Raw genomic sequence first — 14,885 nt, 5'->3', positions numbered from 1 at the left:
GAGATCATTGAAACATGTCAAGCTCTAAGCCTTAGCAAGGCAATTCCACCGACAAATAATTTGTCTTTCACCTGGACATCGCTTAGAGCTTGTTTGTTCCTTTCTTGTTGATTAGGCTTGAAAGTATACAAAGATCAAGGATCAAAGACCGTCCTTTTTAGAGAAAATTTTTACATATTCTACGTTTTGCAGCACCCGGGGCGGGGCCGGTCACACCGGTTCCCCGACGCCCGCGGCTCTCGGTGCCCTCCCGGCGCCCGCCGCTCCTCCCCGCGGAGCAGGCGCAGAGCGCGGCGGCGGAACATGGCGGCGGCGGCGGCGGCAGCGGCGGGGCTGTGGCGGCGCGGGGTGCGCGGCCCCTGCGGGGTCGGCGCCGGGCGGGTAAGGCGCTCCCTGCGCTGCCGGGCTGAGGGCGGACGGGCGGCGCCGCGGAGCTGTTCCGCCACCTGCTGCCCCGCCGCCCCGGCTCTGCCCGGGCACCGGTGTCCCGTCACAGGGAGGGCACGGCGGGGCTCTGCGGTTTCCGCTGTCGGGCTTGGGGACGCGCCAGGAAAGGGGCACCCCTCGGTTCCCCTCAGCTGCCGGCCCTGCCGGGGCTGGGGAAGCACCAGGAAAGGGGCATCCCTCGGTTCCCCTCAGCTGCCGGCCCTGCCGGGGCTGGGGAAGCACCAGGAAGGGGCGCCCCTCGGTTCCCCTCAGCTGCCGGCACACGGCCTGCGGCCCCAGCGCCGGGCGGGCCGTGTGACCCCGTTGAGCGCGGCGCCCTTTGGCCCCGATAGCGCAGCTGTGCAGGGCCGGCCATCTAGGTAAATGGCTGGAGTGTTGCTGTCCGAGCAGCGGGCGGCTTGACTTGTGACCGAGTTGGCGTTCTGGCAGCGTCCGGTACCTGAAGAGAGCCTACGAGAAATCTGGAAGGAACTTTTTGCTAGGGCATGGAGTGACAGGAGAAGGGGGAATAGATTCAGATTGAAAGAAGGTGTTTAGGTTAGATATGGACATGTTGCCCAGAAAAGCTGTGGATGCCCCATCTGTGGAGGTGTTCAAGACCTGGTTGGATCCCTGGGCAACCTGTTACAGTGGAAGGTGTCCCTGCCTATGGCAGGTGGGTTGGAACAAGATGATCTTTAAGGTCCTTTCCAATCCAAGCCATTCTATGATTCTATGACTCTGTGGATGTTGCTGGAGGCCGTTTCTAGTGAGTTCTCCACAAGCACAGTGCTTCTTTCTAGTGACTGCTTTTGTGTTTCTGAAATGGCTTTCTGCATTTATTTCACAATTCACTTCCACCCCCTGGGTGAGGGTTGTTTTTTGGTTTGTCAGTGATTTGTGTGTTTGTTGTTTGATGTTTGGTTTTTTTAAGCTGTTTACTGCCTTCTTTATATCTCTGTTTACACCTGAGATTTAATTTAAGATCTCAGCCTTAAGCAGTGGAATGATTAAATTGCATGGATGCTGTCACAGAAGCCCCTTGTGCAAGACGTTTAGGAGATGATAGCAGTCTGACTAAAAGATTGCTCAATTATACCAGCTTTACTGGCTGGTTATCATTGCCATACTATTAGTCTTGGTGCAGCATTCTGCTTTCCTGTGTTGTGGCATGTCCTAATCTTTCCCCCTGGAGCAGAAGGAAAGCTGCTTGCAGTGTTATTTTCATGGAGGGCAAGAAGACTGAGCTGTGTCTGTCACTGCCAGAGCACCTGATCAGAGTCTCAGCACTCGTGGGGGTTATCTCCATGTCCTGAAGGAAGGGGGAGTCCAAATGCCATCTGGATTTGCAGTCTCTGCTGTGAGCTGAAATTCTCCAGAGTGAGCTTTTTTGCTGAAGAGAGATGAGCAAGGGGCTGCTAAGAAAGTCCCCAAAGAGAACCATCACATTTCCCTTTCCTGGAGGCTTAATAGTATCCTGGTTCTCTGTGAAAGCATGCAAATTTTATTTTCACTGGGAGAATTAAAAAACAGTAGTATTTTACAAATGTGAGAGTTCCAGCTTTAGTTCAAGCTTTGCTTTCTGAATTTTGTCCTATGTAGTGGCTCCAACTCTTCAATTCAACTCAATTTTAGTTTTTCACAGAACATAGTTGAGTTGGAAGGGGCCCACAAGGATCAAGTCCAGCTCCTAAGTGAATGTCCCATACAGGGATGGAGCCCATGACCCTGGTGTTATTTGCACCATGCTTTAAGTTGTATTAAATTGTCTGTGTAATTCCATGGCTGTTCTCTCTGTTTTCACCTGAGTTACTAATGCATAGGTGTTACCACACAGAAAGATTCATGTGCACACTTCTGCAGGCCAACTTCAAGCTCTGTGAGCCCCCCAATGCATTGTAACTGTGGGAAGTACAGAGTAATCATCTACCACTAAATATATTGTCTCTTAATTTTAGTGCTCAAAATGGGAATTAGCAAACAGATTAGTGAGTTGCAATAGTTTTACTATTTTAAAACTACCTTTCTTCTTCATGTCAGTCTATTGAACAATGGCATGGTTTTCTTAACAGGATCATACAAGAGTAACCATTCACTCTTCTTTCACAAAATTGTATTAGATTTTTTCTTTGTATTAAAATAAACAAATTAAAGGCTCAAATACAAGGTAAAACCAGAGAAAATAAGTATAACTTACAGTCTTATAATTGCTTTGCACATCAAAAATAAGGTAAATCTAGTTTTGTTATACTTGGAAGCATGTGAAACTTCAGGTTGTGATAACTTCTGTCTTTTAAATATTAAGGGAATTTCTCAATTATTACTGTAGTGCTGCTGCCCCAAGGCATTTAATTCAATACTTAGATTAGGCCTTGAGTTAGTTTAGCATATTAGGATGCTAGAAATATCCTGTTTGCTATTTTTGCTGCAACTTCCTTGGTGACATCACTAATTTCTCATTACATTTGTGGGGTATTTTCTTACTAGCATAGTTTTCTATATGTAATACTGATTTTTTTTTCATGTCTGTTTTTAAACATGTTCCAACCATGTGTCTTTTTGCAGGGACTAATCCTTCTGAGGCTAATGTACTGTAGCTGGTATTTCTGCTGGGATAGAGTGTGATGCTGATAACCTAACCCTGCCCAGTTTTGTCTGGGAGATGGCATTGGTTTCCTCAGCAGCCCCAGTGGCCATTAGGGCAGGTCTTGTGAAGTTTGATTCTGTCCTGTTCTCCAGTAAAGAAGAAGGTTTGTTGGATGGAGTAGTAAAGGATCAAAATCATGAGTCTACTTCTGAAGATTTAAAATTTTAAATACATACATATGTAACCTAAAATCACATGGATTTGTTTGTGCATAAATTACAGTGCATATATCAATCTGATGCCCAAGTGCTTCTGTAATTAGTTGGTAATGGTTTTCCACATGCTTTAGTAAAAGTGATAGATACAAAAAATGCATGAAGTAGCAAGAAGCATGACTGAAGTATTTTTCAGTAGTTCTCTAGTTGCAGTATAATATATAAAAATAGCTCAAGTGCTTTCCTGGTCTAGTGATAGCATTTATGTAAAGGCCCATGTGTGTTGGTATAATGCAATCTAGTCATTCTTATAATTCATGTACTTATAATAAGGGAGTTATGATTGTTACCTCACTGCCATAGGAAAATCTATCTTGTGTAACAGTCCTGCATGCAGAAAGGAGAAGAAACTAACTTTTCTGGGTTTTTATCTTTCAGTTTTTCAGCCGTGGGCCAAATGTGCTGCATCAAGACAGCAGTGCACCACAAGCTGCATTCTTCTCACCTCTTCAAAAAGTGATGTTGCCACCAAATACCTTCCAGGGGAAAGTGGCCTTTATAACTGGTGGAGGTACTGGGCTTGGCAAAGGAATGACAACAGCTTTGTCCAGTTTAGGAGCCAAGTGTGTTATAGCAAGCCGGTAAATATTAATGAAGATGTTTTAGAACTTTCTCTTAGTACTGACTGCTGAATAGATGTTTTCTTCTTTACAAACCAGAAACAATTATTCTGTTTATTCTGTTGCAGTACACATTTAAATTACAGTGTCAGATTGTGGATTCTAGAAACTTGCAGATTTATCTGCAAATGTTTAATGGTATAAAAATCAGTAGGAGAAATAAACTAAGCACATTTTTGTGAAATGTGGCAGAAAAATAAATAACCTCAGATATTAGGCATAAATTCAACTAAAGCGTTAAAGAGAACAAAAATTTGCAGTGGGTAGTATTGAACAGTAATAAATGTTGTTACAGGTGTTCTTGATACAGATTTAAATTACAATAAAGAATTAAATCCATTCCTCTTCTGACTTTCAACAAGAGTCATGATTTTCCTTTAATGATGATTTTCTACAGCTCTCAAGTACTGCAGTAGAATCTAGAAGCACTTCAGTAAAGTCTAGAAAACCAATCTCATTTTAAAACAAAAAAAACAGCGGTGTGACATTCTTCCTAATAGTGATTTGTTTAGTTTTAAATGTGAATATGTATGTCTCTTATTAATACTAGTAGAGAAGTAGCTGAAACTAAGTTTGTTATGATTGCATGCTTTATTCCTGTCTTATCACATGTTGTTTAACATCAGAGTCTCTTACCATTGTCACTTCTGAGTTGCTTTAAAGGAGCACTAACCATAAATTACCAAAAGTTTTCTTTCAGAAAGTTACTGGTTAAGCATAGTCTTAATCATAGTTTTAATTGATGAAAATCAGCAACATGCATGTGCACACACAGATTTTTAAGTTGTAGTTCATATTTGCTCAGAAAAAAAGATTTTAGTAATCTAAATTGTAATTGCATTTAACTGACATAAGGGATGTTAATAATTATTTCTAGGAAGCTGGATGTTTTGAAAGGAACAGCAGATGAAATTTCTTCTAAAACAGGGAATAAGGTAAGTTTTTGCAGAATTATGAATATGTTACATATTATACTCTACATTTTATTGGATTTTTTTGCATTTGTATGCTTCTATGGACTTGTTTAATTTATGAATTACACAGTTTTTAAGTCTGAAAACTGCCTTTCTATTATTCTTTAGGTTCATGCCATCCAGTGTGATGTGAGAGATCCTGTTTCAGTTAAGAGTGCAGTTGCTGAAACAATCCAAGTGGCAGGACATCCTGATGTAAGTATTCTTGAGAAAGAACTCATTCTTTATTAACAAAAATACTTTGCATAGTAGGTGTGAAGAAACTTAAGAAGATAGAAAGTTAATGGAATTTAAAAAGAAGCTAGACAGAGCAGTGGCAGTACTTCAATATAAATCTAACATTCATAGTTAGAACAGTTATTCTGCTCCTGTGGTTCTTAAAATATTTGGTGGCCAAGTAGACAAAACATTTTTACCCTTACTCTGAGGTCTAACATCTCATTTCAAATAATGGGACATTTCTGGAGACATTCTTTGAATTCAGGGAATAGAATATCGCCCTTAAATCCTCCTGAAAAGGTGATTTACTTCTGTTTACTGAATTACATGTTAACACAATGCTTCACAAATTAGGAATGGAAATAACCATAAATGTTTTCTTTGATTCTTGCTTAGCTTATTAATATACACAAAGAAGGTTCCAAATTGAAGATTTAAGTTCTCATAAAATGAAGAAAAAAAGTCTTCAGTCAAGCCAAGCATCTGCTTTTTTATAGTTTGGCAAAAAGCCAACAGAGCTCTTTCCATCAGATTGTGAGGAGGGTGATCTGGTGGAGTCTGAAAGATGATGTTACCCAATTCTGATGTGATTGTGAGAAAACAACTTGGATTCTGCTAGCTGATAGAAAGTGTGATGATGTAGCATCGTTGTAAAGGACAGTCAGATTTAAAACTGTTTACTGTAAATTTAAAATTATTGTATGTCTGTTGTCAACAATTTGCATCCAGGAGGAGCTTCCTACAGATGTGGTAGAGAGCCTACTGAATTTTAAATATTGTAAGAAGTAGAGAAATTGTAGACCATATAGCTGTATGCTATAAGAGTGCTAGAAATAAGGCAATTCACTGTCCTGATTTGTAGACAAGATTTCTGGATATTATTTTGGCTGTTAGTTAAGGCAGTTTTTGGCCTAAGTGAAGAAACTTAATAAGTTTCTTAATAATCACATTTAAAATCACATGTAAAATAAGTTTGTTAATAAACACATGTAAAATCTTCAAAGTCATGAAGATTTTACATGTGTGCAGAGAGGGAGGAGATTTTTTCCTGTATAGCATGTTTTTAGAGCACCAGTAATTTTCTGAATAAATGCTTTCCACGATTTGTTCTTTGCAAGCATTTGCCTTCTCTTTAATGTAATGTATTTTGTGTGTTTAAGATAGATGGCAGAGTAAATTGAATATTCAGTTCTTTTTGTCCAGTTTTTCTCTTTGTTGCAGACATGAGATGTTAGTTTATGAATCCTGGGTGTCACTCACTGCCATACTGCATGTGAGGTGAGATCTCAAAGACACAAGTTAATGGCAGTAACGTGAAAGTCCTTCCAGCTTGGTTTTGTCCATTCCATTCCCAAGAATGTTAATCCCTATTAGAAAGCAATCATTCTTTTTTCATGGCTTATTTTGGCAGTCCTACATACCTCAAAAATCACATGGTAGAGTTCTTAGTTCATTAGTTTTATTGTTGTGTCTTTCCTGTATTTATTGAGTGATTCAAGTAACCTCCTTAGTATCTCAAGGTGTTGGGATTTTTATTCCTTCAAATTTTAGGGAGGCCTTTAAATTGAATTTGCTCTCCATATGTATAATTTATGGCTGTTGTATATTACTAGTTTTACATGAATGTAATATGTACAGTACTCTGTTTTGGTTTTGAAATTTCAAATATCTTCATTAGACTCTAGGCCAGAAGTTCTTCTGGACAAATAGTTTGTTTGATGTGCAAACCTACATGAATCAAGGTGCCATTCCATTAATAGTACATTATTATATTCTTCAACACATTTTATTATGAAATATGCTCGATCTGGCTACATAATTTTTGGTTTAAATACTGCTAATGTGATGCTTAGTCCCCTGAAGTGAAAGAATCCTCTGCCTGATGATTGTTCATAGGAAGTGATGGAGGTGACAGAGGTCCATCTATTCAACAAAAGTTTTGTAGTAGTTGTTTGCAGTACATTGTATCATAATATTCTCATCACGAGTGACTTGAATTCCTGTTATACAGCAGTCAGTTCATCCAGACTTCAGTTATCAGGTTGCTGCCTTTTGCTTCTGTTCCCATACATCCATTATATTAAATAGATGTGATGCTGGAATTTGATGGAGGCAAACTTTTCTGTTAGATGCACTTGAGACACTATGGAAAATAGTGACTTTAGTCAGCCTCTACATGATACAGTTCCTTAGTACAGTAATTTGGAAATACACCTCATTTTCTGTTACTGATACTTTATCTGTGCTGCAGATGGTAAAATTTCTTCTGGATTTTTCTCCCTCTTCCCATGCCCCCATACCTCATTCAATGAGGGTATATTTACTTTTGTTCCCTGGAAACTCTAAAAAGCTCCTTGTAAATTCTTTGCTTTTGTCTCAGGAAGAGTTATTGTTAGTTAACTCTTTTCCTTCATGTGTTTCAGGTTGTGATAAACAATGCAGCTGGAAATTTTATTTCCCCTTCTGAACGACTTTCTCCTAATGCCTGGAAAACAATAACTGATATTGTACTTAATGGTACTGCTTTTGTAACTCTGGAAATTGGCAAGGAGCTCATTAAAGTAAAAAAAGGTATCTTACGCATTGTGACGTGTCATTTATTGCTTTCCTTGCCTTGTCATTATGGCCAGTTTTGAGAGTTCATGTTAGAAGAGAAATACAATTTTTAATGTTCTAGAAAGGAAGTTTTTCAGTGAAAGCTGTACTTAAGAATCACACAGGTCAGGCTAAGAGTTACTTCTTTGTAGTATCAGGCCTTACAATTGGACCTAGAGGCCAACTAGGCTGAATATAAAAATCTAATTGCAGAGTTCTAGTTGTAAAACATTTTTAAAATTAAAAAAATTAAGCTTTGTGTTAAAAAAGAGAAAAAGCTGTTATTTCTTCTGAATTTTCTGTGTGTATGTTAATTTCTTTGAACTGAACATGGGATATTTCTTTAAATGAACAAGAAGTCAGGATATTTAGCCAAAGATTTATTTAAACAGATTATTGTTTTAAAAGGAAAGGTGATGTATGCCCTTCTATGTTATGTCATAGATTATTTACAAAGAACTGCTTTCATTTTACATTCCATACATTAACTTGGAAAACAAGGAGTTTATTTTATGAGATCAGAATAATATAATGTAAATTTTTTTTAAAAGCAGGAAGATATAATTATGGTTTTCCATGTGCCCTCACTACTGAGCCCTGTTTTCTAGGTACACCCACTGTGTTGAAATACTACTTTTGTATTTACACTGGTATTTTTTTAACCTCTGAATTAGTTTCTTCATTTCTTCACCTTCTGAATTAAGTTCTTCAAAATCCTCTCCAAAAAGTATTCCATGAGCTTATGCTATTTAATTATAACAATATGAAGTTACAATATTGTTTTAGTGGCTCTGTAACAGTTTTTGTTAGTATACAAGTGTATCCCCTCTGTATTTTAGCAGCACATGAAAAATTAATTTCCACCATTTTAGTGCTGATACTCCCACATGAGAAACCCATCCCCAGTTATGAGTTACTATATGATTATGGCAGACCACTGAAATAGGTTGTCTTATGGTCTTAGAGGTGCACATGGTGTGCCCATATAGTAATGTGAAATACAAAATCAAACATGTTTTTGTTTTTTTTTTGCTGTTGTTGAATGAAAACAACATTACTTTCCTTACTTCCGTCCTCAAATTTGGTAAAATCCAGATGTCGTTCACCTTCGTGTTGTCTCTTTCTTTGACTTCTAAGTTGCCAAAACATTTGAATTTCTTTTGCTATTACTTGCATGTCTTCTTTCTAGGGGAATCCATCTGTAAGTAAGACTTTTTGTTTAAGGCTTTCTTTAAGGCATGTTTTTGTAAGTCGTGTACGTGTTTGTCTTCTCACTTTCATTTTCTTTGTACTTGCTTGTGTTTTTTTAGTTTGAGCAGGGGCCTTAGTTTCTAAAGTGATGCTACCTAGTGCAGATATTTTAGAGCAGTCTGTGAGGATGCTGTGAATCTGACAGTTTCTAGAACACTGGGATGGATGTCCTTTAGGTCTGCAGTGTGACCTACATTAAGTCTAATGTAGTAAATAAAAGTTCTCTGCTTTTAGACTGCAAGTTTGTGATGGTATTTACAAGGAATTTGTAATTTGGTAGCATGTTACTTATTTTTAAAAAGTGAGAGGAGCTAATTGATCAGGTATTGTCCATTTTATGAATATAGGCTTTAGAAATAAAAGTTGTGTATGAGCTGAAGTGTTCTTTAAGTATCAGAATTGTAAATTTCAATTATTCTTTGTTCTGTGTTAGGTTCACCTAGCTTACCTCTATTTAACCTATATTTAAAAAGAAAACCAGTGGTTTAATTCTACAAAATGCGTAATTAACAATCATCTCTAGAGAACTTCAAAGTTGTTCTAGGGTTTTTTTGCCTTTCAGAGTCTCTCAGTGAGGACTGCTTTTTTATAAACAGGGCCTGTGGTTTCTGGATATCTGCTGGCATTTCAATTAGTGCTTGTTTTTGATTCTCTTTAGTTTCTCTTGTGTAATATTACTGTAATTTTTTACCTGAGTCTACTTACATGCAATCTATCAGTAGTGTATATTGTTTTAGAAATATTCCCATAGCAGCTATTTTAATGAAATTATTTTTGAAATATAGTAAGTAGAACAGTTATTTTAGTTACTATGATGTAAGCAGTGAACTGTCATCCCTTGTCCTTCATTTCCCAGCTATAGTAAGCTCATGCCAGTCATTGATCAGACATAATTTGCAGGATTCTATAAAAGAAAGATTAAATAAGCAGTTGCAGTTTCCATTATATTCTAGAATGTTTTTTTGCTAAATCTGTTATAAAATACAGCATATAAAAGAAAGTTGTTCTTTTATAAAGGAGTTTGTTGTGATAATAATAGGAAAAGTTATGCAAGTTCACTCTGTAATTGGGTCTGCTGCAGAAAAAGCTTCTGGAATTTTTTAAAAAATATTTTATTTTTCTGCATAAATGTTAACTCAAGCCCTCAGCTGTTAATTGGAGATTATGCCAAACCTAACTGTTAATGCTGATTTTTTTTTCTTGTTTGTTTTTGTTTGTTTTTTTGTTTTGTTGGTTTTTTGGGGTTTTTTTTCCCCCCACTCACTAATTGATGAATTTAGGGCAAAATGTCTGGTTAGTGGCAACTAGACTAGGGCAGCTTCTGGAAAAACACTGTAAGATCTTAGGCCTTCACTCCAGTTAGACCAATTTATGCATTAAGTTCATTATCAGTGGAAGTCTGAGGGCTTAGACCTTCAGAGCCTAATCAATAGCTATTTGCACTTACCTGGAACAACTCTTAACACTCATGCAAAAGAGGAGGAAACTGAAATAAACAGGCTTGGAAAGAAAGTTTCAAACACTATATTTTAAAATGCCTTTTCACTGCCCAGAGTGAATAGGTATCCCTGCCACTTGAGCTGAGAACTTCTGTACCATTTAGCTTGTTTTTATCTGAACTTGAGAGTTTGATCTTCAGGGTTGTTTGGTCTGTGTGGTGTGGGTTGTTTATTAAATGTTTTTTCCCCTTCTAGGAGCAGCATTCCTGGCTATTACAACAATTTATGCAGAGAGTGGTTCAGGATTTGTGTTGCCAAGTGCCTCTGCCAAAGCTGGTGTAGAAGCAATGAGCAAGTGAGTAATACAGCAAAATGTGTGCTTTGATTTTCACATCCTTAAGATGAGGTAATTGGTTTATAAAAATGGAGCTTATTAGTGTAGACCCCTATTTCACTGTTCCACAAGAATTCAATCAGGCTCCAGTATCCTAGCAAGAAAATAGTATGCTGGCAGCTTCTTACAGAGGGAAGTATTAACTGCTGCTGGTTTTTTTTTTTACAAGACCAAGATAAGGACAAGTAGAACTACTTATTTTGGCAATTGCAAGTTCCAAAGTTTGTTTCATGGAGTTTTGATAATCAGGTTCTCTTGCATTCTCATTGGTGAACCAGCACCTCAAGACAGCTATGAAGGGGACTGTTTGAGAGCTATACCACCCTCCACATTCTTTTGTCTGAGCAAAATACATGCCTGTTATTTGGCTGCAGTATATTGTGGCTTCAGCACTGTTTAGATTACTCAACAAATTTGTTTCCTGTCACTATTTAAAATTAAAGTCTGCAGTTCTACTTAGTTCAGAGTAGTATCATGCTGACATATCCATTGAGTATCATGTTGACATATCCGTTGTGCTCAGGAAACAAAAGGATTTCTCTCATTTTTAATTTCAGGCTAGTCCTTCATAGCACATAGAACTTTCCTCTGCACTTCAACAGAAAGAATTGAATAGATTAGAAGCCTTTTAGTAACTAGAATTCTGTATGTGGAAGAAAATGAGGGACTGAGTAATGGTGTTGATTTCTATTCTACAGAGCTGTAACAGAAATGTGTAGAGAGACTTTATGACTCATCTAATTCATTCACCATGGTAGATCCAAAGTACTCATCATGCAGAGAAAAATAAAGCAAAACTATTCTAGTGTCCTATTTTAAAATGTATCCTCTGTTTTATTTCAAAACATAATGTGAGAGCTATGTTGCAAATGTTAGAAATGTGTACTTGTAGGATAGTCGAAATTGCCACAGAAAGATGATGGCCTAACGGTTGTTTGGTGAGGAATTCAGGTGCCAACCCTATCCAACCAATTCAGGTGATTTGCAAGGGAGAAAGAATTGCTCCTTCACCCTGCTTTACCTATGATTCCTCTATTAAATCAATATTCCTCTGTTGGTGAATGAGATTTTTTTTACTTCTCTGAAATTATTTTGTTAAGCACAAAAAGACCCTTTAAGTATAAATTGTCTGCTTGAGGAATGTTCTAATATTTACACATTTGATTAAATTTTAATTTCTTTTGAATAGGATTACAATATTATGTTTAAAATATTGATGCATTCTGTTAATGAATTTTTAGGTCTCTTGCGGCTGAATGGGGTAGATATGGCATGAGATTCAATGTGATTCAACCAGGTCCAATAAAAACAAAGGTACATGGCATGAAGTGAACACAGCCTTGAATATGCTTTGTAGTACAGACTTAACTTCTCAACAGTCTAACTTTTCTGTAGCTGTAAATTCTAATATGATTTCCTTGATAGTCAAGACTGTGCTGGAATATTGAACACACTTCCCTCTTAATCTTTTTGTAAAATAGGATTTCTTGAACTTCTGACACCTGCCACTGTCCCCTCTACTACACTTGATATAAAAAGAACCTCTTTTTTCAGAACCTCTTTTTTTAGTGTTTCAAAGAATTGATATATCAAAGTACTTAATGATGGTTCTTATTTCTGTGTACTTAGTTTGTCAAGTGGAGTGAATCTTTACGGTTGTTGGAGTAAAGTTCCTCTTTCTGCCTAACTCCTAATTTTTAAATAAAGCATCTGAAACATTCCAAAATCTTAGAATCTTTTTTAGGTATATGAGAACAGAATCTCACTAGTTTTGTTGAAAATCTCAAAACTAGAAAGAGAAAAACTAAGTTGGCAAGGAAATGAGAAGCTTTGAAGTGAGTGAGAAGGAGGACTGAAGGGTTTGAAGGAAGTAATCCAGAGCAGCTGGACAGGAAGAATAAAGAAAGCAGTCCTGCAAGAAGAGAAAGGAGGATCCATTTCGCATTGAATCAAATTATTATGATTATGAGCACTAACAACTAATAATGGTATTACTTCTTCCATAAAATATTTCACAGTTGTTTTTGCTGTTGTTTTGGGAATAGGGGTACAGAGTTGGTTCTTTTTTACTTCTTTGTGTGTTTATTTACTATTCTTTCTTTTTTCCCCTCTTGTCAGTTTTAGATGCTACACTGGAACACTTAGTTTTGACTCTTTTCACTAGAAAGAAAAATAAGTGGCAGAATTAGCAGGATTATAAGAATGTTGAAATACCATTAGAGGATCAGACCAAAAGTTCTCCAATCTTGTGTATTTTTAAGTAAGAGTAGAAGAAAAACATTTGGCAAGTTAAGGGATTTAAGCATCTATAATGCTACCTCCAGTTAATGTTCCTTTTTTGAACTAATAGTGTATAATCTGTTCGAGATAATGTGTGTTCTTAATAAAAGGCTACATTTGGTGTATGGTTCCAACCTGAAATTTCCCTGAAAGCATAAAAAGGCAGAGAGCATATTGCAAAATCAAGGGTTTCTGCCTTAGAGGCAATATCAATGGCTTTAAAACATAACTGTTGTAAGTCATGATGGGAAAAGAACAAGGCATACAAGCACAACACTGTTAGGCTTATAAACTGGCAATTAAAAACATGGCAATAGAAGACTTAAATGGCATGCTTGCAGTCATGATTACATGAATTACAATGTGCTTTAAATCATAACCCCAGTAATTTAACATAAATGTTACTGATACATTTCTGATTTTGAGTGAGGCGCTTATTTCCTTGTGGAGGGGCAGAAAAATCTCCTTTTATTTCCCGTGAAATTTTAAGCTATTCAAGTATTAAAGCTTCCAATGAGTTCCTTTAGCTTTAGCAGTTGCTGCAATTTAACTGAACTTGATGGTTTTTTCTTTTCCATTTTATTTACTCAGTCACCTGTAATTAATTTTTGGTCACTTTGCTGTTACTCTTCTCCTCTTGTTCCTCTCCTCTATCCATGCCTCAATTCTGAGTTTTGGTTATTTTCTCAAATGTTTATCCAGGGTGTTTGAGGAAAATAAGATGATTAAACCCTTTTGTTTTTCACAGATAGATGGTGGGTGACTTTCCCAAATGGATTAAATTCCAATTTATCATCAGTAGATGCATATCAATGCAACAGGGATAAATTGCTTTTCTTTTCTACTTCTTTCTTTTTCATTCTACTGACAATTAGGGTGTAGACAGCTTACTCACAAATATTAACTTCCATATTAAGTGTGTGGAGTCAAATCTCTGTTGGATTTTATTTTGTGATGTTGTTGTAACTTTTTTTTAATGTTCCCTTTAATTCTCAGGGTGCTTTTAGCCGCCTTGACCCAACAGGTTCATTTGAGAAGAAGATAATTGAGAGGATTCCCTGTGGTCGTCTGGGAACTATAGAAGAAATTGCAAATCTTGCTGCATATTTCTGCAGTGATTATGCAAGCTGGGTTAATGGAGCAGTGAGTTTTGGTTGATCTTGTTTGTACAATTAACCTGATCATGGTGTGAGTATTGCTGATTATTTTTTAAAGCCCAGGTTTCAGAAATGACGCAGAACATCTTGATTTTAAATTCTTTACAAGTATTATTCATCTTTTAAGTGTAGTGCATGGTTGTTAGCACCTTTAAAAAGAACTTTTAAAAGTGATTGCATTGCATTATTTTCACGGGAATTATACGGGAATTTTCACCCAAATCAGTAAAATTTATTTTCACAGTTCATAACAAGGGAATACTGCAGAAATCACACAATTCCTGAATACACTGTTTGTGCTCTTTCTAGGTTATCAGAATGGATGGTGGAGAATATGTTTCTATGGCAGGAGAATTCAATGATTTGAAGAGGGTATTAATTTCCTTGTTTACTATTTTACATTCAGATACTTTGATGTGCAAATATTATATGAAATTCCAATAAAATCTCTTTTCTTTTGTTAGGTTACCAAAGAGCAGTGGGATATGATGGAAGCAATGATTAGAAAAACAAAAGGCTCCTAAAGTACATTACATTATGGTGGAGATTCTTGGAAATGAACCACTACTTTTTCATTAATATTTAGAAATAACCAATTGAGAAATAGCCTTCAAAAATCTTTTTTATGCTAATTTCAATAAAATATTTTGAAATTGTTGTATTTTGAA

At 36.9% G+C, this 14,885-nt stretch overlaps 1 protein-coding gene across 1 annotated transcript; it reads left to right on the top strand.

Moving 5' to 3' along the window:
* The first annotated feature begins 298 nt into the window (after positions 1–298).
* Positions 299–14,885, top strand: DECR1 (2,4-dienoyl-CoA reductase 1). The gene is made up of 10 exons (XM_058810142.1): positions 299–381; positions 3,667–3,869; positions 4,786–4,843; positions 4,991–5,077; positions 7,525–7,672; positions 10,642–10,741; positions 12,022–12,094; positions 14,057–14,203; positions 14,527–14,589; positions 14,682–14,885. Exons 1-10 carry the CDS (start codon positions 304–306, stop codon positions 14,739–14,741), a joined length of 1,017 nt encoding a protein of 338 aa, XP_058666125.1. The 5' UTR covers positions 299–303; the 3' UTR covers positions 14,742–14,885.

The sequence above is a fragment of the Ammospiza caudacuta genome, chromosome 1 (genome assembly GCF_027887145.1).
Source record: "Ammospiza caudacuta isolate bAmmCau1 chromosome 1, bAmmCau1.pri, whole genome shotgun sequence".
NCBI lineage: Eukaryota > Metazoa > Chordata > Aves > Passeriformes > Passerellidae > Ammospiza > Ammospiza caudacuta.
This window is presented reverse-complemented; position numbering and strand designations above follow the sequence as displayed.